This window comes from Mustela nivalis (genome assembly GCF_964662115.1).
Source record: "Mustela nivalis genome assembly, chromosome: 12".
NCBI classification, from domain to species: Eukaryota; Metazoa; Chordata; class Mammalia; order Carnivora; family Mustelidae; genus Mustela; species Mustela nivalis.
The window spans coordinates 83,406,879-83,434,103 of record NC_139031.1 but is presented as its reverse complement, the minus strand read 5'-3'; the positions used below and the strand labels follow the sequence as shown (position 1 = coordinate 83,434,103).

Sequence of the window (27,225 nt, the reverse complement as noted above, 5' to 3'; positions counted from 1 at the left end):
GGCTCGATCCCAGGACCCTGGGATCATGACCTGAGCCGAAGGCAGAGGCTTAACCCACTGAGCCACCCAGGCGCCCCGGGAGTATGAATATTTAATTTGCAATACCTACCATGTTAGGCTAATGAAACTATGATCTTAATTAAAAAACAAAATTGATCTACAAGAAAGAAAAAATGGATACTGTTGACCTTTATTGTTCATTTGTTATGTGGCTCTTCATTATATGGCACCAATTCCCATCTCACCATATGTTCCAGAGCCCCTTCCAATGTCAGCACCATCATCCATATCCTCTACCTTCCTGAAGACGCCAAAGGGGAGAACATCCAGTTCCAGTGGAAGCAGGAAAGTCTCCATGTAGGCGAAGTGTATGAAGCCTGCTGGGCCTTAGATAACATCCTGATCATCAACTCAGCTCACAGACAAGTCATTTTAGAAGACAGTCTTGATCCAGTAGACACGGGCAACTGGCTTTTTTTTCCAGGAGCTACCGTTAAGGTTTGGGCTCTTTTTTGTTTCTTCTCCTTCCCTTTAAAACCTAAAGCTTCATCAATGAGATCAGACAAAGGTAACTATTCTACTAATAGTTTTATAATTTGTTACATAGGTAACAAATCTACTAATAAAGGAATAGGTAATATTCTTATTTATGTTACCTTCTCTTTTAAGGATGGGGGGTCATTGGTCCAATAAAACATTCACTTATTCACCCATTTAGTATCTCTGAGGACCCATTGTGCCGTGTACTGGGCTGAACCTAGGGAACGGAACCACAAAAAGGCAGATGTGTTTCTTCCCTTCAAGTGGTTGTCAACTTCGTGGGGGGTAGTTAGACGTGTCATTATGCAAAACAAAACAGCACAGTTTCTGTGATTTGCTGGGTACGTTTAGAGCTCCGGAAGTACAATATTCAATACCAGATCCAGTCCTCAAGGGATTAGGAAGGTGCTCCAGATGGAGAATCTAGGCAGAGACCAAAAGGTAATTTGAAGTTGGCCAGATTGGAGGAGTAGTGTTTCTAGAATCAGAAATCATTTACATAAGGCCTGGATGGCAAGAGCACAAGCCAGGTCTTAGACAACATTCAGTGTTCACTTTTGTCTGACAGATTTTGAGTTGAGACTTGTGATAGTTGAGTCTGGAGATATGGCCAGTGACAAACTTTGAAGATCTTGCAAGCTGCTGTAGAGTTTGAATTTTATCTTAAAGGGAGTCGCTGACTTGCTCCAAGTATGTCTGACCATCGGATTTGACTTTTTAAATATATGTTTAATGACAGCAGATGTGATGGAAGGGAGAAAGTGCAGGTGGAGGAACCACATAGGAGGCTGGTAACAGAAATCCAGTGGGAGACCCTGTTTGCCAGACTTAGGGGAGAATGTGGATGGACTTCAGAGATTTTTAAGAGAGGGAGTAGAAAAGATTCACGACTTCCTGAGATGATGAGCGTGTAGCAGGTGGTGAGCACAAGGTTTGGGCAGCTGGGTGGACGGCACTGCCATTCATGGAAACGAGACAGAAGGAGAAGCAGGTTCACAGAAGTTGATGAATTCACTCTGGACATGTTGATCTTTTCTTTAATGGAGATACACTTGATGGATAATAGTATGTTAGCTTCAGATGTGACATGTAATGCTTTAATATTTACTTATATTGTGAAATGATCATCCCAATAAGTTTTGTTAATATCCATCACCTCCCTTGTTTACAAAATTTTCTTCTTGTGATGAGAACTTCGGGATCTGCTAACAACTTTCAAAGATGCAATATGGTACTATTAACTGTGCTCCACCAGACCTTGTGGCTATGTTGATCTTGATAATCCTGGGGACAGTCAAAAAGAAGTATTTGGTGGGAGGTTAGATAAAGAAATCAGGGACTCAGAGGAAATATGGCAATTATCAGCCTTTTGAATGAACATTGAAGTCATGGGCTTGCCTCCCCAGAGAGTGTAGAAGAAGAAACTGTGCCTAGGCAAATAAAGAATGCCATTAGACCCTCAGCTGGACCTTCTCGAGTTTCCAATATATGAAATTAAAGTGCAGATACAGCTTAGAGAACTTTTAAAAATGCAACTCAGTGGTACAATCTGCTGCTTGAAGGAAGTAAGCTTACAGGAGTAGCAGCAAGTAGAACATAAACATTTATGTTCACCTTTTTTTTTTTTAAAGATTTTTAGAAAAAAATATTTAGTTGACAGACAGAGATCACAAATAGGCAGAGAGGCAGGCAGAGAGAGAGGAGGAAGCAGGCTCCCCGCCGAACAGAGAGCCCGGTACGGAGTTCAATCCCAGAACCCTGGGATCATGACCTGAGCCAAAGGCAGATGCTTTAACCCACTGCGCCACCCAGGCGCCCCTGCTCACCTCCTTTTAATAATGCTTTCAAATTCTAGAAAAATGATTCCAAATTATTTAGAACCCATCAACACAGGAACTCCCCTGACACAGTCACTTCTTGTTTAATTTATTTGAAGTCAATGAAATCACACCAGTTGCTTAGCATTAGGAACAGGCATCATCCTTACTCGGTGTGCAAGAACACCCGGTAAACCTTATGGAAATTTGTCCATATTCCTAGTGGTCCCTTGAGAGTCCATGGATTCCTTTCATATGGGTGTAGGAAAGAACCTTTGTAAGGATATCCCACATCCTATCTCACTACCGCTTGATGAAGAAGGATTTCTGTTGATGTTGTCAACATTGGCAAGAAAACACAAAAACCCAGGAAACACAAGGGGACCTCAGGGCCTGGGATTCACATCCTTTTCCCAGGATTCTCATTTATCATTTGGACTCAGTACCCTTTACTCTATAAATGCAATTTTTATGCCTTGTTTTACAAGCTGTTACACTAATCTAATTAGCCATTCAGTTTCTTAATGGATTGTACTTTAGTACTATCCCTGTTAAAAATGCATGAAATGTGGTTTTACTCCAGCAGTGATATTCAATTAAATTACAACTTTGTGTGGGTTGATAGTTTTGCTTTGTGGTCCATGATCTTACTCCCAAACTTACCAATCATACGTTCGAGACTTGCCTGGTGACCTGTGGACAAAACCATTGTAGTAATGATATCTATCGCGCTCTTTGGCTATCAGGTAGAAGTTTTTCTCTGATGTTTCTTTTTGAAAATTCTTTTTAAGATTTTGTATAAAATTTTATAACATAATCTAAGAATTATCATTTCACCTCCTTTGCCTGACTGCCCTCTTGCCTTCTGGTTCAAATATCTGAGCATGAAAAAGTTGCTTTTGCCAAGTCATTTGGAATTCTAGCAATAAAAATTGTTTATTTAAACTGTATGCAACCCCTTTATTAAATATTTCTCCTTTACTTGATGGCATCGGAAACAAAAACTAAATACAACCAATTAAAAAGCATAAGTGCATCTCCATGTTCCTGTTAGTCACAGGGCATGTTTTAAACATTGTTTTATTAGGGGCTTTTAGTTTTTAGGGTTATTGTCTGTTTGCTTGTTCTACCTACATAATACCTTTTCTGTATTCAGTAAAAGTCTCCAAGATGTTTACATCCTAACTAAATCAACAAGTGAGCCTAACAGCAATTGAGAAAGTATGCTTAATTACAAAACAGAGCTTAGTTGCAGAAAAAAATGTCCAAGCAGAGACAGAATATTCTTAGTCTAAGTAATAAGGGCTACTTTTTACTGAGGGCTCACTGTTCTGGGAGCACGCCTGCATACACACAGACACAGACACACACAGATACAGGATTTCATATATATCATCTCATATATTTTATCTTGTTTTAAAAATTCTGTCTTTATAAGCCTATAAAGCAGGTGTTATATTAGCCCCATTTTACAGATGTGGAAAGCAGACATAGAGGTGTCGAGTAACTTGTCCAAAATATCCCTCTCACTCATGGGAGAGCCAGAGACTCACATAGAGGAATCTGACTTGATCTTGATTTCAATTCGCCATATGGCTTTACTCTTAGAGGTCGTCAATAGAAACTGGTATGTTTCTGTGTGTCCTGTGTTTCTTCCCAACATCCGTTTGTTATCTGCCCATTTTCTTCCCCATCATTCTCTGACTTAGGTTAAAAGATTCTTGTTTTTTCTCTTTCTCGATCTGGCTCCAGCTTTTTTCCATTTGCACCGCATGTTCCTCCCTCCCGATGACTGATTTTTATACATTAGGATTTAGTTAAGTTCGGCCCAAGCACTAGTCTCTTTCTTCTCTTCCAGCTGATTTTATTTTCATGGTTGTGGTTCCTGGACCGTCACAGATATTAACTCCTGACCTCAAGGGGATGGGAGTATTAACATGTTTTCCCTGTGGAAGGAGGAAGTATTTGCAGTAGCCTGTGCGGGAGGAGATACAGTATAATAATGACAAGATACTCAAGAAAGAGAAATCAACAGTCTCATGGCTGCAGACTGCCCGAGACGAGGGTGTTAAGAGGCAAGGACCAGATACAGAGATACCACTGACAAAAACTTCAGCACTATTCCTTTACAGGCATCACATCATGCTCCCTCCATACTCAAAACCTCTGATGGCTTCCTGTGGGGGCCTACATGATGCTCGCTAGCATGTCATCCGAGGCCCCGTAGTCTAGGCCCCACTGAACTTCCATCCTCATATCCTGCTCCGCTCTGCTCCAGCCTCACACACACAACACAGAATTTCACACGCCTACACTTTAGAAAGGCCTTTCCACCTTCTTTTTGCTCTGCCTAGTAATTCCCCAGCCTCCTTCAGGACCCAGTTCCAAAGTCCCTGTCTGTGTGAACGTGGTGCATGGTTCATGTCTCCCTCCTCTCTGTGTGGGTGTAACTATGGGGTTGAACAAGCAGGAATTGGGGTTGGAGACTGGCTGTGGAAAACAGGTCTCTTTGTCCCCCACCACCACCACCAGTGACCACTCAGGCTCAGTCTGAGAGCTTCTTCATTTCTGTCCTCTTTGCAGGTCCCAAGACCAACGAGAGACCAAATAAGTCATCTGATCACTTTAGTCTCTCAGACAGTCTCAGTTCAATAATAGATGTGATCGGTTCACCGTAATCACCTAAGCTCCGAGCTTCATCCATAGCTCCTCTCCTCCTCCAGCTTAGGTCTGTTGCATGGCGGGGCGGTGGTCAGCTCCTTCTCCTTCCTCACCATCCCATACATGTCAGCCCCTGAGCCCTCCAGGACTGCATGTGGGGGAAGCGGAAGAAGCAGGAGGCAGGTACTGTTAGAAGCCGGAATTACTGATGCCTTGGCCTGGCAAGCCATCACAGTTGTGACTCTCTCTTCAATCTACCTTTGGGCTCTTTGGAGCTCTCCCGGCTCCTCCCTAATGCTTGGGATCTCTCACCTGCTGTTCTTTGATGCATCTCTCATGACTGCTTCCTCTTCCAGCCATGGGGCCTCGGGTTAGTGATTATAACCTATTTCCACTGAGGGCTTCTTGCCCCTTCCGGGAGGCATTTGGGGTAGGATCATAGGCAAAGTAGGCTGTTTCTTGTGTCCATGCACCCAAGCATATACTCTCTAGTAAACATTCACCTTGCGTCCATGATTGGGGGGAAAGTAGTTACTTCTAAGCACAGCCCTCTTCTTATGTAGCTGTCCTCCAGGTAGATCCAGGCACAAGTCCAAGCACATTCAGCATATCATCCAAGTGCTGTCCTTGAATGCCAGTGCTCCAGGCTTGAGGAGAGAAGAGGACCTTCCCCCGCTGCTGCCATCATGGGTGGGACGCATAGTTCACCACCAGCCTTCTCTAAAGAAATCCTTTCTCTGCTGCCCAGCTTCCCACTCACACCAACTTTGAGTTTGTATCCCAGCAGTGTGACTGAATAACTAAGCCCTTTTTTACCTCTTTCACGTGGTCCTTGTAGTTGGTCTGTCCCACTCTCACCTTAGAATGTGGAGTAGTTCGTGTATTCTCTTACCGGGACATATACCTCTATGAGAGCACTTACAACCTTGCTTTCCATTTACATGTCCCTCTCCCTGGTCAGAAGTTCATCTTCTTAAGCTCGGACACTATGTCAGCTCTTTGAATCTCCAGTGTTGGGATGTGATGGATTTTTGTTAGGTGTTAATGGAATGAATGAAAAAGTGGAAAAAATAACCAGAGGATCTAGTTTATGACGGAGGAAGATGCCTTTCATATGCCATGATGACTTGAAGGGAGCTGAAAATACTGTGAATGAAACTGAAGACAGTAAAACTCTGAAGAAAATGGGTTTAACTACATCAGTTCAAATCTTGGCTTTACCATTTATTAGCCACGTGGTTTGGGGCAACTTAGTAAATCTCTTGGGTCCTCAGTATCTTCATCTGTAATGGGGATAATAACAGTATCCACCCAAGCTGTGATAATTAAATAAGAAAATACATATAAAACCCTTACAACAGGCCCCAGCACCTAGAAAGAGTTTAATAAATATGTGTCCTCTTTATTGAAACTTTGAGAATAGGCTCCAAAAAGAAGTGAACATGGAGGAAAATGTGTGGAAGGCGAAGGATTGAGCTAACAACTCAGATTATGAGGTGGGGGGAAATGGGATAGAAAAAATACAGACCTCACAAATTATATCGTTCCTTTTTTTTTTTTTTTAAGATTTATTTATTTATTTGGCAGACAGAGATCACAAGTAGGCAGAGAGGCAGGTAGAGAGAGAGGGGGAAGCAGGCTCCCCGCTGAGCAGGGAGCCCGATGCAGGGCTGGATCCCAGGACCCTGGGATCATGACCTGAGCCGAAGGCAGAGGCTTTAACCCACTGAGCCACCCAGGCGTCCCAAATTATGTCATTCTTATACATCATTGAAGTAATGTCAGAATCAAATGCATTAAAATGATTAGGTCGGACACAGTGTTGCCCATACATGTAACCTTTGGCAATCAAAATAAGAAGTGGTTTCCACTGAAATTAAGTTTCAATGCCACTCATGTAATCAGAATTGTAATGGTTTCTATTATTAACAACAAATGATTTTCTTAAATGCTCCTGTTCATAAAACAAGGGAATAGAAAGGAGGGAGTATGTAAACTGCCTAGCTGATGACCTTGAAAATAGTGTTTGAGGGTGTCGGGTCAGATAGGAAAGATGAAAATGATTCACATTCCCAGTGCATATTTCTCCTTGTCTTCTTTAGATTTTTTGCTTTAGTTTCTTTGGGAATATTCAATTCATTTCATCTGAGCCTGTTCTTGTTTATCTCAAGTAGGGCAGAATGATATAAGACCAAATAGAGTAATTAACTTAAGGAGTTTATGTGATCTGGAGAATTGCAATTATAGGTCACCGGTTTAAATCTGCCCCGGGTTGGTAGAAGGCCATTACCATCTGTTGGCTCTTGGGTAATTAACATAAAATAGATGTATAACAGTATTGGCTTTTAATATCGAATCTGGCCTTACATTTGTTGTGCTTTTTGATTTGGGGTTGGTAAGCTTCAAGAGGTTATGGGATTCATCTGTTCTTCCTATGTTTCTCCTCTGTTCTCTTTACAAGTGCATGGCCTTGCCTGACTCATCTTCCAATGTTTTTCCAGAAAACTTGTCCATGTGGAAGAAAAGGCACACCACATTCTTATGCTTCTAACTACCATCATGATGGTAATTTATTTCCCACAAATCCCTAAGCAGCCCTTTGTTCGTGACCAAGTAGGTGGGGTTCTAAATGCCAAGAAATACAGTGCTTCAAGTTGAAAGCCCCCCAGAGCACCACTCTCATTAGCAAGACCCCAAAGGAAGCAGATTGTGGCCTCACAAGGCAAGCAACTGATGCCTACTCAGTATTGAATCACCTGCCTTAATTACTGGTTAAGATGATTCTGGCTTTGTTTCCAGAATACCACGTCCCTTTTTAACTTTTGTATATGATTTCTAGAAGAATCAAGAATTATTTGTGTCCGTTGTTCCCATTCAAAAGACACGGAGTGTCCTCTGCCGGTTCATCTGCAGTTGCTAGAAGAGCTCAGGGTGCCCACAGCGGCCATCCCCCAGCCTGCGGGCACACATCTCCCGGTCAGGTGGCTGCGGGCCTTTGTGTCACATTCGAAAGTGGGAGGCACATTTGTCCTGCCTAAAGTGGGGCAACAGTTCATCTTAGGGCAACTTCTGGTGCTCCAACTCTGTGACAGTGGTCTTGGTTTTGCCATCAAGCTTTATGGGAAATGAATCAACTTTCTAGCCCTTTCCAGTTAAGACTTAGAGTATCGAGGGGCGCCTGTGTGGGTCAGTCATTAAGCGGCTGCCTTCGGCTCAGGTCATGATCCCAGGGTCCTGGGATCGAATCCTGTATCAGGCTCTCTGCTCAGCAGAAAGCCTACCTCTCCCTCTCCCACCCCCCCTGCTTGTATTCCCTCTCTTGCTGTGTCTTTGTCAAATAAATAAATAAAATCTTAAAAAAAAAAAAAGACTTAGAGTATCAAGGATCACCATTTCACCTTGGGTAGGAGTCTCATATCCAGGAATGATACTTGCACTAGTGTGGGTGCTAAGCAATAATAAAAATAGTGACCCTATGGTGATAAACAGTAGTGACAATGACAATAGGAAGAATAGTCGTGATGGCATCTCATGAAGGCTTCGTATGTGCCAGCACCAGGGGGAAGGCTCTATCATCCAAGTTTTGTTTCTCTAGTCGGTAAACACTGCGTGTCCGTAACTGGAGGCTTAGCGCTCCATTTTCCTGAGTCACTCTTGAAACATCTGGACAATTCCATCAAAGCTATCTCTTTCCAGCTCCTCAAACATATAGCCTGCAATCTGACAACATCCTTCATTTCAAGGTCAAAGACAGCTACTAAATGTAAGTTCGTGGAGGGCCATCCTGGAGCTCCTTCAGCTAGCCGCCTACTGTCCGTAACTCACTGTCAAAGAGAAAAGCCACAAAGATCAGTAAGGCACTCATAGGAGAACCCAGGGGCGGATGATGAGGAAAGAGCTGTGAACAAGTATTTGGGTTTTGTTGTTTTTCTTTTTCTGTTTTCCTCACCTTTTCATAGTACCCACAAAACAGAGTTTCCAAATGGATCAGTATGTCACAGAGGCGACTCTTGGTCAAGCACGTGCTTCATTTTGTTTGTTTACTCTCGTCTTTGGTGGCAGCCAAATTTGTATTTTGAAACCATGAATCATTCATGACTCTTCGGTATCTGTGTATGTGTGTGTGTGTGTGTGTGTGTGTGTGAGAGAGAGAGAGAGAGAGAGAGAGAGAGCAAGAGAGAGCGCGCATGTGTTTTGCTCAGTCACCATTAATAAATGTTTATACCCGCTCAGCCAGCCTGGTTACATCCGGCTTGCAAAGGCATAAATCACTGGCTTCTGTCTACTCTGGAATTGACCCGCAGATTAAATGTAGATCACTGTGAGATAGGTGCCATTCCGCATATTTTTTATTGTTAAGAACTCTTCCCACTCTGATTGCTAGGCCTACACCTGCTAATCTTTCTCTCTTTATTACCTGAGTTCATTGCGTAGCTAGCAAAGAATTCCAGATTACTCCTTCTACACATTTATGTCAACTTGGGTTGAGAAGTAAATCAGTGCTAGACGTCACAGATTCTGTGAGGAAGGTTTGCCCTTTAGCATAGGCTGTGATTTGATCACATGTATTTAAAAGAAATTTCCTTTAAAAGTGATTTATTAAGTTTTTCCAATATAGTCCAGGGATTTGGAATAACTAAGTATACAGAATTTAGAAGGGTCATAGCTAACATTCCGATAGCTAACATTTCTCTGTTACTGCTTCCTCTTTATTACATTTACTGTTAATAAATACACAGTAATAATGACAATTTTCCTGTTTAACAAACACCAAAGGCTCTAATGAAGACAACAGCCATTAGGTAAATCAACAACCCATTAAGGGGGAGCATTAAGTCAGAACAGGAGAGTCTATTAATTTTCTTATAGCTCTTGTACATTAAGCATTTGCCAAATTCATTGTCCCAGTGGACGCTAGGCATGTCTCCAGTCCTGAATAAGAATTGGAGCTTTCATTCTGGGATTCTGCTGTCACCTGTCTAGTACTTTTGTCATGAATTGTGGAACTATTAATGCGGAATAAAAGGTGATTATGTCCAAATTAAGAAAACGTGTAAATTAATTTGTCTGAAAATTCGAAGTCTTCATGCAGGTTGAGGCTAGTGAGGAAAACCCAAGATGAATGGTGAAAGGGGGGATCACACTCAAAGCAGAGCTCACTTTTAAACGTGCCTTTTGGGGGATATAATCCCCTAGCAGATCAGGACCTGCCTACTATAATGCCCAACTTGTCTTCCAGAAATCAAGCACCCCAGACGATCCAGTCAATGATTTTATGATATTTTTCACAGTATCAGGACAAACAGGAGGAAATCAAATATGCTTTCCAGAAACGTGCTTTGCAAATCGCTGTACTGGAAACTATCTGGTGTGTAACTTGAGGGATTTGAGTCCCGGCTTTCTAATGAGGATAAACCTGAACTCAGTAAGACTTGTGGCTAGTCCATGTTCCCATGTCTTTTTCCATTAAGAATCGGAATGTTAGCTATGATCTCTCTGGCCGGGTTCCAGCCTGGTTAATTGCATGCTGTCTACCTAAATTCCCTTTGCTTGGGATATTCTTCACTTTGGATTGCATTGCTCTTATTGTCATGTTTCCCCCAAGAGGTGAGTGCATGATATCATAGAATGAGCCAGAATATAATTTGTCAAGCTAATAAGAGTACTTTGGGGATGAAGGGTTAAACATAAGTAGTATGCTTTTCACAATTTCCCTCCGATGCTGCCTATTTGTACAGTAATTAATGGGGAATAACATTAGTGAAATATGGAATTGGGCCAAATCACCATGACAAGGATGGCAATAACACGGAATCAAATAATTATGGTAAATTCTACTGGAAGTAACTCGTCAAACAAACCCCCAGAACCTCCCTGACTGCTGCACCCTTTTTTGTTTAGTTTTGATCTGAAGCTGCCACATTTAATCACTAATTACTGCCATGTTCCATGAGATTTATTTTACTTTATATGAACATCAGAACATTTTTCATCATTTCTGTGCCTAGTACAGGACATAGCACGGTAACCTGCCTAGTGACACTCACTGAGGAAGGTTTGTTAAGCAAATGAATGAAGTAAAGTTTGTTAAGCGAATGAATGAAGATGGAGGCAATGAACATTTATTGATTTCTTGAGATACCCCAGTCTTTAGGAGGCATGTCACCAACAGTATCTCATCTAATCCTCACAATTACTCCCATTTCACAGATGAAAAGACAGAGGCTCAGAGAGGCCAATGGCTTCTCCAAGATCAAACAGTTTTGACATGTATTTTACTAGAAAGCCAGCCCTTTCGTTCCTCAGTCTCTTGTAGCCTCCCACATCATACCTGGCATCCTCAGCCTTAATTTGAGAAGGCAAGTCCAAAAACCTCAGACCCTGTGAAAGTCAAGTTGATCTCCAAAGACAAGGTTAACAACCGTCCTATGGAATTTTACATTGTTATTCTTACTCTCATTACTCCAATTCAAATTTGTCACTGTTGCCACTTTGGAGTTGTCATAACTGTTGCCAAGTAATTATACACTTGTCACAAAATATACCATAAATCGAAACTTTATGAATCTTGGTACAAAGTGGTTCAAATGCAAATGCTTAATGAATCCAGAAAATAATGAGAAAATCTATTCTTTAAGCTCCCTAAAATTCACTCACCATGGCTGAGTCTATTGTGTTGACTAGAGAAAATGCACTTCAGCCCTCCTGCACCTGGACTGTGTTCATAGCCAAGTTTTCCGTTTTTTAACTGGCATTAAATTGCCTAGAAATTGAATGTGTGGAAAATGGCAGAAATTCATTTTTCCTCATGAGAGAAATCATTCTCTTCCTATTTTGATTTTTTTTTTAAATATAGCATGAAAGGCTGATTCTTTAAAGACCATTGACCCGGGATGTAGGAAATGCATATTTCTATATGATGATAGCTCTAGCTTAGAGAAAGGCTTAGGAAACACAGCAATATGTAGGCTCTAAGTCAGTCAATTTCCAGTCACTCAATCACACATCCCAGTGTAATCCAGAAGCTCCTCCACCAACTTATTTTATTTTCATCCAGATATTGGCTAATTTATGACTCTACCAACAATGCCATTTTAATTAATTTTATTCATCTTATTTCTCTTTCCTCTGCTCCTCATATCTCATCTATTTGCCTTGCCTAGATTTTAATTAAAAAAGCTCTCCTCTCTAAGGAGCAATCTGAAGTGGCAAAAATAATCACTTAAAATATTACAGTCATTAAAACATTGGCTGTGGTGGAGGCCATGCATTTTCAATTTTCCTACAAATGATGTTTTAGCTTCCTTTTAAAGTGCACTTTGTATCTGAATTGTCTGCCACCAGCCAGCTTGGCTATCAAAAATGGTCTTCCAGCTGGGTGGGCTGACTGACAACTCCTTAATGGAGGAAATGGATGGCTCTCTGCTCATGTGGAGGGGAAGGCATACTAGGCAGATTTCATTCCATCTGCCACCAGCTCTCTGCAAGCTGGCATTGCCCAAATGCCCAATATACTCATTCCAACAAAAAGGATAGCATCAAAAAAATAAATTGTAAGGCTACAGATGCCTGAAAGAAGCATCAGGGCCATTAGACCCCAGGGAGATAATATTAAGAGGTGCCTCAGTGTTCGTCTTTGATGAAAGCCTAATTAAACTATGGTGGGGGCAATCGTGAGTACTTTTACAAGTACAGAGGTGAAGTCATTAACATTTGCAGAGGATAAAGGGAGCAATCTTAGAAAAATGCTATCCTGAATTGTGGCCAAGGACTTGTTATATTGAGGAATTTGCACTGATGTTTCCTGTTGATGGTTTTCTGAATGGCAAATTCTTGTCACTTAGCTACACTGTGTTCTGCTTTTCAAGTAGAGGAAACCCGTTGAGCTGCAAAGTAGGAAAATATTTTCGATTGACAAATAGGAACAAATAAGGACTATATTTAAGGGATTTTTCAAAATTGGCGAACTCTGGTGCCTGGAACTATGAAGTATATGTCATTGATGTCATTGATCAGTGCTAAAATAGTGAAATGCTTCAGGCCATCTTCAGAATTTATACCATTATTTTACCCCAAATACGTGTTTACTTACCTGATATGTATTCACCATGAGTCAGTCAAAAGCTGTAACTCAGGAAATCAAATTTTATGATCATTTGCTCAAAAAAAAACAACAAAAAAAAAACCTTGATGGATTCTTAGTATGCTCAAAATACTCCTGAATTCCAAAATATTCCTATTTTTATCATATCAAGAGCTCATGTATCTCACAAAGTTAGACATATAACTGTCTTACAAACTTGTTTAGATTTTAATTGTTATTATGTAGAAATGACATGAGTTTGAATAGATGCTAAACAAAAACAGCTGGGTATTAAAATCACTGGCAGTTTTCTGAAATTCTTCTCATACTCTCAGTGCACATTTCTCTTGGATTTTAACATAGTATACTGATACTACACAATGCAAGTTCATCTGTTAAAAAAAAAAAAAGTGGCAACGACATCTTCCATTATTAAGTTTTCCTGTCCTCAGAAGATTTTTGGTAATCTGCCAAAATTTGGAGGGCCTTTAAAGTTCTAATTGATGCTTCTATCTGCCCTAAATGTGAATGAATGTTTGTAGTATTTTTACCATATGGCTATCGTGGGACATATTCTTTTACATTTTACTAAAGGTCTGAAGTTGACCTGAAGCATTTGAATGACTATTCTAATGAGAAACACAATTAAAAATGTGGGGTTTACATATGTTTCCATCTCTCTTTCCCCTACTGCTAAGAGTATGGACTATAACTGCTTATTTTTGGAAAAACTATCCAGAAAAAAAAAAAAAGATTATTGTATAGCACACAGACATTTCAGAAACACACCTCCACAGGTCATACTACTTGTGCTTCTAACAGCACCCCAGGGAACAGATATTATTGACATCATTCCATAGCCTGAGAAACCGAAGCCTACAAGGGTTAACTGACCTATGCAAAAGCATGTAGCTATTAAGTAGAGCAAACACATTGAAACAGGCTTCTGATTCCAATCCTCAGACTCCTTGAGGATGGAAAGCAACTAAGTCTTCATTTCTTGTCATCTTGATTGGTTTTGGTTTCTAGGATTTTGTTCTTTTCCAACCTTCATCTCCTCAATTCACATAAGTGCTGATTTTTCAGGGCACAGGTTCCCATCCAGAGGCAGAAATGGAGGTCAATTTTTCAGGGCACGGGTTCCCATCCAGAGGCAGAAATGTACTATCAAACAAGCCAATTCTATCTCAGTCCAAATGCATTCAGGCAGAAGTTCTGAGTTGGGGGCACCTGGGTGCCTCAGTCAGTGAAGCCTCTGCCTTCATCAGGTCATGATCCCCGAGTGCTGGGATCGAGCCCCACATCAGGCTCCCTGCTTGGTGGGGAGTCTGCTTCTCCCTCTCCCCCACGCTGCCGCTCGGACTACTTGTGCTCTCTTTCTGTCAAATAAATAAATATTTTTTTAATTAAAAAAAAAAAAAAAGAAGAAGTTCTGAGTTCAGAGAGCATCTGAGAAACCAGGCCCATCCTAAGGTTTTGAACCCCTGTGACAAATCGTAATATAGAATTCACAGGGAATTCTAACTTGCCTTGTGATTGATTTAGAGATCCTCAGAATGCGAGCCCTCAACGGTCCCCCTACCTTTCCCTGGATTCCTTTTTTTTCTTTTTTCAAGATTTTATTTATTTATTTGACACAGAGAGAGATCACAAGTAGGCAGAGAGGCTGGCAGCAAGAGAGGGGGAAGCAGTCTCTCAGCTGAGCAGAGAGCCCGATGCAGGGCTCGATCCCAGGACCCTGAGATCACGACCTGAGCTGAAGGCAGAGGCTTAACCCTCTGAGACACCCAGGCACCCCCTTTCCCAGGATTCTTAAATACAAGGCCTATATACAGTCAGCCTCTCAGGAGGCCTGTTCTTGCTCAGATGACTCAGGAATACACCAGTTTCCCACACACTATCCCTGCTCTATCATCCCAATATGACCCTGCTGGTTCATATTACCGACTCCACACCTTGAAAACATTGGGCTCTACTCGGAATGGCAGAGTCAGAAGTTGTCTCCCGATCTGTTAGCGTGGCGGGGAGTCAGGCAGCCATCCATTGCTGTGAGTGTTCTGTGGGTCCCGCCGCCCCGCTGCCCAGAAAATGGCAGCCTCATCTCGCTCAGAGGGGAGGTCAAGCTGCCTCCCGCTCAGCTGTGGCTGCTGACTTTGCATATGTCACAAGCTTTTTTTGGTACTGCATTGCAGCATTAAGACTATGAAGAAGAAAACCTTCCAAGAGCAGTACTTCTTCCCCTCCACACTCAGAAGACTTTGGGCTTATTTGGGAAGGGAGAAGAGAGCCAACTGCGAATCTTCCCTTCAGCCCGACAGACAGGATTAGGATATTTGCTGGGGAAAGACCAGCACTGATTGTTCTAAACCACTGCCCCCTCTGTTTGAATTTAGATTTGGCATTATTCTTCTTTCACTACAAACTGTTAAAGAACAACTCCTTCCCTATAGAAATAATTAAACTATGCCCCAAACAATATCATTATCTCTTTCATGGAAACTTACCAAAGATAGATCCTACTAGTTTTTAGATCCTATTATGTTAGCGTGAAAATGGGATGACATTCAGTTGAGTGGTAATAGTTTTTCAGATTGCTTTATTTACCCTTGATATGGTAAATATTACTTGTTTCATATGCTAGCTCTCTGTAGTCATAGTGTCAAAAATGTATATTTGGTAGATAATTTTCAATAATTATACAATTACAAGTGATCTATTCAGCTACCAAATGTATTTGGTAATAGCAACATAACAAAAAGATCCTTTTAAAATTATTTCTGTTTTGGGGTGCCTGGGTGTCTCAGTGGGTTAAAGCCTCTGCCTTTGGCCCAGGGTCCTGAGATTGAGCCCCACATTGGGCTCTCTGCTCGGCAGGGAACCTGCTTCCTCCTCTCTCTCTCTGCCTGCTTCTCTGCCTACTTCTGACCTCTGTCTGTCAAATAAATAAATAAAATCTTTTAAAATTTTTTTCTATTTGTCTAAAACACCAACTGATTTTAATTTTTGGAAATCAGTTTAACAATATTCAGTTAAACAGTATCTAGTTGTATAATGGCTTTTTTAACATAAATCTTCCATCTCAACTAAACAAAAATATATATCAAATATCTTAATAATATAAAATTTGGAGAGTGGCAAAACACTCATTTATAACACAGTCTTAAAATATTAACAAACATAGTATTCCATTGTGTATATATACCACATCTTCTTGATCCATTCATCTGTTGATGGACATCTAGGTTCTTTCCATAGTTTGGCTATTGTGGACATTGCTGCTATAAACATTCGGGTGCATGTGCCCCTTTGGATCACTACATTTGTATCTTTAGGGTAAATACCCAATAGTGCAATTGCTGGGTATGCAGCCATCAAAAGAAATGAAATCTTGCCATTTGCGACAACATGGATGGAACTAGAGCGAATCATGCTTAGCGAAATAAGTCAAGCAGAGAAAGACAACTATCATATGATCTCCCTGATATGAGGAAGTGGTGATGCAACATGGAGGCTTAAGTGGGTAGGAGAAGAATAAATGAAACAAGATGGGATTGGGAGGGAGACAAACCATAAGTCTCACAAAACAAACTGAGGGTTGCTGGGGGGAAGGGGTTTGGGAGAAGAGGGTGGGATTATGGACATTGGGGAGGGTATGTGCTTTGGTGAGTGCTGTGAAGTGTGTAAACCTGGTGATTCACAGACCTGTACCCCTGGGGATAAAAATATATGTTTATAAAAAATTAAAAATTTTAAAAAAAAATAAAAAATAAAAAATAAATAAAATAAAATATTAACAAACAATCCTGAGGCAAATGAAACCAAAATCGAAATAATTAAGTTGGTGTTTAGCCAGAAATGACCAAGTTAAGTGAGTCACTCTTTTTATTATGTAAATATGCCCTTTTAAATTGTAATTAAATTGTTCTGTTTTCACACAAAAAGATATTTCATGTATGGCTTTTTTTTAGACAATGACTAAATGTGTCATCTACACTGATATCAGTGTTCTTATTATAATCCCAGATACACATAGGCTATAGTTGATCAGGATTCCTGAATGCAAAGATAATTGTAAAAAAAAAAAAATTACTTAGAGTTTGGTGGGCTTATTAGGAAAGTAATCCTTGTTATTTTGTTAGCATATGTAGTCTTTACAGGATAATAGCAGTGGACCCTTGGGTTTGTCACCTTTTGACAGTTTCTACAGTCAAAAAAACGGAGCCCTAGTTTTGATCTTTTTCTGTGGGTTTAGGATCACATAAAATGAGTTCAGTTTAGCTTCTTTGAATAATCTGTATTCACTGTGGTGTGAAGAAGATTCTTGGGCAGGTGATGCATGCTTCGTGCTACAGTATTCTAAGATGATGACGGGCTCTGTTGGTGTGTCTTATGTCTAAGCGCTGTGAAATGATTCAAAGATCATATGCTCTGACTCTTGAACTTTTGGAAGCTTCTAGAAGCAATATTTGCTGTTTCAAAATGGTATTCTGTTACCTCCTTCAACTGATTTTATCAGCCTTAACCAATTTAATTGTCATAAAACATTTCTTTGCATACATCACTCCCTTGTTTTAGGACACCACTGCCAACAGGATATTGTAAAGATCCCTAAGATTACTAAAGATTTTTTTATTGTCAGCCTCCAGTCAAATTCTCAACATCATGCCTACTGATTATCTTTGTTGTTCATTCATATTTGTCATTCAACTTGGATCTTTATCCATCCTTTAAAACATGTTAAAGACCTATTTGCCCATGAAACCTATACACTGACCAGCCCTGGACAGTGATTCTTACCTTTTCTCACTCATTAGCACTTACTGTCTGTTGCCTAGTGTTGCGACCTATCTTTGATATCTCTCAATGAAACTGGGATTCTTTTGAGAGCAAAGATTATGTATTGTTGTACTTCGTTATAAACCCCTCCCTCCACTACCTTCCTAAATGCCTTCTACATAATAAGTTCTCTGTAAAAGAAAAACTGATTACTTGAAAAGGTAGAGCCATCTAATTCACTCATTCATTCATTCATTCACTATTGAATTACTCAACAAAATTGTTTTTTAAATTTCTACTATAAGCCAAAGATTGTATACACAGCAGGAACAAAATGGACACGACCCCAGCGCTACAGACCTTATAGTCACTGGGTGTGATATTTTCTGTCCAATTATTTTTCTTCATTTCTATTTCATATTAAGAATATACCACACTGAAAGGATATTTGTTCTTTGTTTTATTAGTATTTCTGTATATATGACTTACTACCAAAAATATATTTTCAAAAAAGTAAATACTCACTTTACTCAGCTCCAAAGTTTGAACTTTTTTCTGACTTTAATCTGAAAAACTAGAGGTTAAAAAAAAAAGCATTACAAGAAACTCTTTTTCTCTATTCTTTGTAAACCTTGTGCTTTTGGGGAGAATAACAAAGACTGTAATTTCCCAGCTCTTCACTGGGCGCATCACGCACTCCTGAGGTCTTGCCAGAAACTTCTATTCCAAAGGTAGCTGAGAATATACGATCATATCAGGGATTACTTTGACCTTTTCTATATTCCATGTTTTGATTAGCTGGCTCTTCGACTCCTATCCCACTTACAGACAAATTGTGAAAGGTTTGAATGGCAAACCAGAAATACATAGAATATTGAAAAGGTCAGTGAGATTTAGCCTCATAAGCACAGTATTGAAAATATATGACAAGTCATTATCACACTTAATTCCCGACAAGGACTGGGTGAAGATGGGAAGTTATTCCAATTAAAATATTCTTGTTTCACACCAAAGGCTGAAGTGCCAAAGCTCTTTTTTTGGGGATAACTTAATAAGTTTGAAAGAAACTGTAATTGAATTAAGACACAAAGAGAAGTAACAAGCTCTTCTGATCTGACTACCCATCATAAAGGGAATAATATCGTTGACTTTTCTAAAAACTCTAATTATACATGAGTAAGACAGACACAGCTACAAAACCAATTCAACAGCCACCCCATGCTCTCTTTTCATCTACAGCATAGCTGTCAATCAGATGGGAACTCCATTTATTTCCATGGAAATGAAGGCAGTGAGTTCAATTTTGCCACCACCCGGGATATAGATCTTTCTACAGAGGATATTCAAGAGCAGTGGTCAGAAGAATTTGAAAGCCAGCCTACAGGGTAAGTAATTACTATCCCATGCTGTGGATAGCACTCATATTAATCCACTGGACATATTTTAAATGCATATTATTAAATAGCAAAAGCATAGTTAAATCAATATTGATTGTTCTTTTAGAAGATTCATTGATTTATTTGAGAGAGAAAGCAGGAGGAGGAGGGGCAGAGAGAGAGAGAGAGAGAGAATCTGAAGCAGACTCCATGCTGAGTGAAGAACCCAACATGGGGCTCCATCTCCTGACCATGAGATCTCAACCTGAGCCGAAATCAAGAGACAGGTGCTTAGCTGACTGGGCCATCCAGGTGCCCCAAAGCCAATTGTTCTTATAGACAGGACAAATGGTTAGACTTGCCCTAAACATTCTTTATTAAATAATCAGCTACTTTTGGGGAACCTGGCTGGCTCAATCATTGGGCATCTGTCTTTGGCTCAGGTCATGATCCCAGGGTCCTGGGATCAAGCCCCACGTGGGGCTCTCTACTCAGCAAGGAGTCTGCTTTCCCTCTCCCAGTCCCCCTGCTTGTGCTCCCTCTCTTTCTGTGTCTGTCTCTGTCAAATAAATAAATAAAATCTTTTAAAAAATAATCAACTACTTTAATGTATATTAAAAAATTTATAATCACAAGTACCTTTTAACTACAGTTGAAGCACTTTTAGTTCAGCTTTGTTGATTCAGGTTTTACTGGGGAAATGTTCTTTTTCAATGTGTATGGAACACAAAATCTTTCCACTACTCTTATATTGAGACTTTCAGTCATCTTCTTGGGGCCTGAGATTTATAGACAGAGATCTGGCCAGCAGCCTGAGCTGCCGCCACTGCTGTGACTTTTTGCTGCTACATCAGGGTGTTTCACTTGTTGAAAGCTAGATTTCTGTTGTGGCTGACAGAGCCCTGTCTCAAGGAAGTCCAGCCTGTGGGGCAGGCCAGGTTATACCTCTGAAGAAGGCTGACACTCTGAGGGACCTCATTCGTTCAGAGCCTAGCAGTGATGCTCAAGCCCTTCAGTCCATATTGTTCTTCTCCTTGGAAGTTCCCAACACCCCAGCAGTTCCATGTCCAGTGTGGCCCGGGTGTCTCCTTGAGGGACCAGCAAGTACTGCTCCTCTGTTCCATTTCCAGGATTTTCTCAAGAGTTAGGCTGCTTTCCTTCATAAATCCTACACTACACAGGACTCACTCCACTCCCCTTACAAACCAGTGGGCTTTGATGGGGTCCAGAATTTTGACAGTGCACGCAAGGCTTCTTTACCTACCTTGTGGAGATAAATAACCTTCACCAGTAGATCAATTCTTCCTTTCTGATTCCTGATACAGAAGACCAATTCAAACCCCTTTCCTGGTTATGGAGCCTGACTGCCTATGAGAGAGTCCCAAATCTGGGAGCACAAGAGATCTGTTGACCTCCACTCCTTCATCTCTCCAAGCTAATACCATCCATGTGGAAGTGATGAGCCATCCTCTTCAGTGAGACCCACATCCCCTGGGGATGCAGATGATTTCATGATACCCAGCCCCCATCCCACTAAAGCCGAGAGAAAAACACAAATTTAACTCCAGGAGGACAACTCTCTTACCCACCTAAATCCCTGCCTATCCATCTCTTTTGTCAAAGACTTCAGTGTTACTATTCCTATTCTTTTGGGGAGAGAGAAAATTTATTTTTAATTATGGCTTTCATATCTACCTATTCCCTGTCGCACAATGCTTTCTTTTTCTTTTCTTTTCTTTTCTTTTTTTTTTTTTTTTCAGCTTGTTGTATCATCAAAGCTTGTCTATAAAAGAACCAAAGAAAAGCTTTTTTGGATGGATTAATGGTCCATCCAGCAATCTTCTAGTAACATTAGTGAAGATTTAGTATAAACAAACAGAAAACCACGAGTTAAGCTTAGAAAGGAATTGATTTTATTTTAGAAGAAACTGAACATATCTTAGAAAATTAGTGTACTAGTCCAGAGATATAGCTTGCAAAAAGTTATTTCTGTTAACAGAGGAGGCATTTTCACAGAGCACTAATGTTATGAGAGAATTTGTGGTAAACTAAATTATTCACACACACACCCCCCAGAACAAAGAGGGAACTGTTAATATTCCTGAAAAAAGAACTAAAGTTAGGACGCACACAGAGGAACGTCAGCACAAGTTCCACCCACTCGGTGACTCAGGTGGTTGCAATTATGCTCTTTGGCCCCTTCTCAGTCCTGAGGATGTATCAGGATTTTGGTCACAGTTAAGAGGCTAATACTTTCCGGCCATGGCCTTGTCAGCAGATCTCTGCTCCAATAACATAGACTAATGTGCTTGACAAAAGCACCTGTGCGCTCTAATTGCTGTACAATTAACTCCTCCCAGTCCTAAAAGCAATAAATTATCCTAGCAACTACATTGTAGGTTTATTTGCAGCTTTTCCCCTAAGTTATCAGGCCATAGCCCCCAGATTTACCTCATTTGTGCTCTCATCTGGTTGCCCAGTCATCCAACTTGCTGTTATAACATAAAGGTGTAGGAGGACAATGAGAGAAGATCTAGTGTTTTCAGTGATGATAAAAATGCTGGTTTAGTCCGAGAGAGAGAGAGAGAGAGAGTGAGTGTATGTGTGTGTGTGTGTGTGTGTGTGTGTGTGTGTCTCCCCTCTCTGCATCCCTTTCACCCACTCCCAAACGTTGCTTTACTGGTCCAGGGAAGAATGTTGTCATGATAATTTTTATTTATAACTTTGGAGGGGAACAAAAGCCCACCACAAAATCAAATTAATGTGAAATTTGTTTTACCTAGGGTAAGAGCCAGCAAAGAAAATGAGATTAGGAATTTGGTAGTGAAATTCTTGATGTGTTTTGTTTTACCAGCCAGATTTACTAAATATTTGTCTCATTCTTCATCTCCGTCATCATCACCCACCCTGATAATTAATCATTATTGGCTCACCTGCTGACATAGAAAATGTAGACAGTAAATTCCAACTGTGCTCAAGAACAGCCAGTTGAATTGATGGAGCTCTGTGAATCTTGAGGTCACTATTTTAAAAATAAAAAAAGAATTTTAATGACTTAATTAAATTATTAACCTGTATATATTTTTACTTCTCTTAATGATGTTTTTCACCTGTAAGAATATGAAAGAGAAAAATGAATATGCAGGTCTCTCTAATAATTTCAAAACACTTCATATGAATGTTAAGAAAGAAAAGAAAGCCACTATTTTGGGAATCTGGTTTCCCAAATGTTCCTCTTTTCCTACCATTTGAGTCAAACTATTTGATCTCACATCACAGGGATGTAAGAGCTGTTTGCCTCTTATATCAGAAAACTGTCCTAAATCCAATGTTGGTAGGTTTATTTTTTAAGTGGGATCGTAAAGGTTTTTTTTTTCTCTTTTTCGTTAAGAAGACACATCTGAAAAAAAAAAAAACAACAACAAGACACATCTGTTACTTCAGCAAGAGAGAAACTTTAATGGATACACTGATAATTTATGTGAATCTTTCTAAGCTTCGGCTTAACTTTACAAATACCTCATTTAATTAGCCACCACCATATCTCACCTAGCAGAGACTGCCTTTAGGTGGGAAAGAGGTTTGTAGAAACACACACTGCTATCATATAGATTTTGTATACTTCTTTTTCATCCCAAATGCAAACATTGTATATTTTTACTATTCAACTACCTTTACAGTTGTCACTATTCACGTTAAAGAGGAACTCCACAAATGTAATGAATGTTAGCATATTGAATCGACGCAGCATGCTTCAGTCTTCACCACTTGCCCCAAATCCTTGGAAATTAGAGAAAATGAGCAAACATCTGTATAATGACACTATAAAACGAACAAAAAAATGTGAATGTGCCCTAGTTGGGTCAGGAATTATAAAGTGTTGTACCCAAAAAGAGAAGAGAAGATCTGATGGAAGGAGGGAACTATAGCCCCAAACAGATGTTGAAATAAGACACTGAAAAGATGGCTCAGCCCTGACCTGGGCCTCAGATGCTGGTCACAGGAGTAAGGATGGGGCTCAGGTTTTGCGATAGTGACTGCCAAAGAGGAGAGTCCCTCAGTATACCTACTTCCAAGTAGAGGCCTCTATTCCCAGGAAGAAGCAATGAATGTGGACACTTACAGTGGAGAAACAGGGCAATCCAGGTAACTGGAAATCTCAAGGGGTAACATGGTAGTTCCATATAAAGGCCCATCTGCCCAGTAGCCATTTTTATACCAAAATTATAAAAATAATAACAGATACAAATTTAAGCAAATGATCTAGAATCAACAAATCTGAGAAAAGTCAACTCCTTTTAAAAATCATCAAACTAAAGAACTAAGGTCTGAGAAAACAGAGTAGGATAAACAAACGGAGATTTGATAAGAGGCATAATTCATATCCTCAGACAGATAAGAGTGCGTACTGCATTCGATAAATTAAAAGACATTTTATGAGAAAGCATAGAGATGTGAGATGAAAATATATAATTGTTAAAACAAACTTAATTTTTTTTCCTCTGCTGAAGAACAAATTAATGAGCTAGAAATTTGAGTCTTAAAATCTACCCAAAACTTGGGATCACTAGATATAAGAAAGAAAGTTGTAAAGTGTGGGGGAAATTGGCTCTTCTGATGTTAGAAAAATAAGAATTCCAGAAAGAGAGGTCAGAGAGAATATATGAAATGAAATATTCAAAGATACTGCTGAAGAAAAGTTCCCAAGATTGAAAAAAGAAAAAAAAAAAGACATAGTTCCTGTGAATGAAGTGTTTAGCAAGATGAATGGGAACTTATCCAGTCCCAGAACATCAGGAAGAAACTTCAGAACACTGATAAAAGAAGAAATCCTAAAAGCTTCTAGGTGAGATTCATAGTACTTTTCTTGATAGCACTAAGCATTAAGTTTAAAAAAAAAAAAAGGAAGAATTTATCTAGTTCTGAAAAAATTATTTGGAACATAAAATTCTTCTCCAGTCAATTATCATACAACAATTAGGAAGAAACAAAAACCTTTTTATTCCTATACATATACAAGAACTTCATGGTAACCGTGTTTTCTGTACATAACCCAAAACCTACGATAGAAACACAAAAAATAAAAAGAATGGAACCCAAACAACACTAAAGAAAATCGTGAAGCCACAAAGGAAGAGACCAACTGAAGAAGAAAGGAACAGAGAAGAACTATAGAAATAGCCAGAAAACAAATAACAAAATGACAATAAGTAAATACCTATCAATAATTACTTTAAATGTAAATGGACTAAATGCTCCAATCAAAAGACACACAGTGGCTGAGAGGATGAAAAAAATAACACCCTTTTGTATTCTGTCTGCAAGAGACACTTGAGAAACAGAGACACAGACAGACTGAAGTGAAGTGATGGATAAAGGTAGTCCATGCAAATAGAAATGAAAAGAAAGCTGGAGTACCAATTCTCATTTCAGATAAAATAGACTTTAAGACTGATTATAACAAAATACAAAAAGATTGTATGACAAAAGTGTCAACCCAGGGGGGATATAACATTCGTAAATATTTATGCACCCAACATGGCAACACCTAAGTATATAAAGCAATATTAACAGACATAAAGGGAGTAATTGACAGCAATACAATAATAGCATGAGACTTTAATACCCCACTTACCTCAATGGATAGATCATTCAGACAGAAAATCAATAGGGAAACACTGACCTTAAACAACACACTAGACCAGATGGACTGAATAGATATATAGAGAACATTTCATCCAAAAACTGCAGAACACGCACTCTTCAGATGTACATGGGACATTCACCAGGATGGATCATATGTTAGACCACAAAACAAGTCTCAGTAAATTCAAGAAGACTGAAATCATATCAAGTATCTATTCTAATCATAACATATGAAACTAGAAGTCAACTACAAGAACAAAACTGAAAAAAAAAAACCACAAACACATGGAATCAAAGAGAAAATTTAAAAAAATATTTGAAACAAATGAAAATCAAAATACAACTTTTCAAAATCTATGAAAAGTAGATGAAGTTACATCAAACTAAAAGTTGTTGCACCGCAAAGGAAGCCATCCACAAAGCAAAAGGACTGCCTACTGAATGGTCAAAGGTATTTGCAAATTACATACCCAATAAGAGGTTAAAATCCAAAATATATAAAGAACTTACACAATTCAATATCAAAAGAACCCAAACAACTTGACAGTTACTGAAATTGGATATTATATAAATGGGATTTCATTGTTAACTTTTCTTTCTACCTTTGGATGTAATGTACAGCATAGGGAAATAGTCAATAATATTACAATAACTTTTTATGGAGACATATGGTAACTAGACTTACAGAGATCTTTTCTTAATACATACGCTTAATACGCTGTGATCTACATCTGAAACTAATAGGATATCATATGTCGATTACACTTCAGTTGGAAAAAAAACAAAACGAAAACAAACCTTTTCAGACTCACCAGGTTCAAAAAATTTACTACCCCCCAAACCCTCTCTGAAAGAATTGTGAGGTAATATGTTCCTGGTAATTAATCTAAGAGAAATACGATAGATTCAAAAAGGAGTAGAAAGAAAAGAAAAGCCTCTAGTTCAGTCTAAATAAGTATTGATTCTTAAAAAGTAATTTAATAAAAATTTGCAATTAAAGCCCAGATGACCTCAGTGAGAAGTAAAAAGGGAAAGTGACAAGAAGGAAAGAAGAGTAAGGAAGTGAAATACTGCCAAAGTTCCTATCTTACTTAGAATGAGGATACAGCTCTAGGTTAACTCTTAATGTTAATAGAAAACTTTTAAGTGTAAATATGTAAATAATAGATTAGCCAGAAACAGACTATGTAACTTCTGAAACATCAGGGTCACATAGGACATGGAAGACTGAGTCTCCTACATGGCGGGAAAAGAACAAAAGGAAAGAGTAAAAAACAGTGTCAATAGAAAACAGAAAACAATGTGTCAAGAATCCATCTAAACATATCAGTAACTCAATAAATTTGACCAAGTTATATTTATTAAATGATATTTTCAAACATACCAGTAACTCAATAAATTTGAGTTATATTCATTTATTAAATGAGATTTCCAAAGTAAGTTTTTAATAAAAGTAAGCTATATATTTGCAATAACACACGAAATTAAAAATCAAAGAAGAGAAACAAATATACCAGAAAACTATGAGAGAAGAAGGCATATTAAAATCAGATCATTCAGGGGCTCCTGGGTGGCTCAGTGGGTTAAGGCCTCTGCCTTTGGCTCGGGTCATGATCCCAGAGTCCTGGGATGGAGCCCCCTCATCGGGCTCTCTGCTCAGCAGGGAGCCTGCTTCCCCCTCTCTCTCTGCCTGCCTCTCTGCCTACTTGTGATCTCTGTCTGTCAAATAAATAAATAAATAAAATCTTTTTTAAAAAAATAAAAAATCAGATCATTCGAATCAGATTTTAAAAATCCAAATTTAAGCACTAAAAAGGCTAAAAGGGGATATTTTATGCAACAGTATATGTAGGACACTTGCCACAATACATAGCACATAATATGCAATCAAAAAACTTAGAATTAGCTGTTATCCCAACTATAATTACTGTTGGTAATGGGATATGAGCAAAGTAGTGCTCAAAGGAAAATTATACTCAGATTAATTAATGAGCTATAGAAGAAACGCAAACAAATAAAGTTGAAGTGGCCAATGAAACCTAAATTGGATTCTCTAAATAAACCAATGAAGTGTCATTAAGAAAAAAGACCATATTAGTTAAAGTGATAATTGGATATATTTTAAAACCGTGAAAGTGCTAAAATGGATCTGAGTAATCTTGTTATAAGCTATTAAAAGAATGTATATCTTGTTCTGGTTTGCTTTGGCCCTGAGTTCTAACGTTGCTTAGTCTTGAGGCCATTTTTTTTAATACTTTAAAAATATAAACTAAAATTTCAAATAACAAAAAAGTAAGCACTGTATTGTTCTGCAACTCCTTCATAG

The 27,225-nt window shown here is 39.2% G+C and overlaps 1 protein-coding gene across 1 annotated transcript in view; it reads left to right on the top strand.

Moving 5' to 3' along the window:
• RELN (reelin) overlaps positions 1–27,225 on the top strand; it is a 407,759-nt gene that overhangs the window by 283,581 nt on the left and 96,953 nt on the right. The window contains exons 10-11 of the mRNA XM_082692427.1: positions 258–498; positions 19,117–19,262. Of these exons, the coding sequence (XP_082548553.1) occupies positions 258–498; positions 19,117–19,262 (387 nt within the window). The remainder of the gene's footprint in view (positions 1–257; positions 499–19,116; positions 19,263–27,225) is intronic.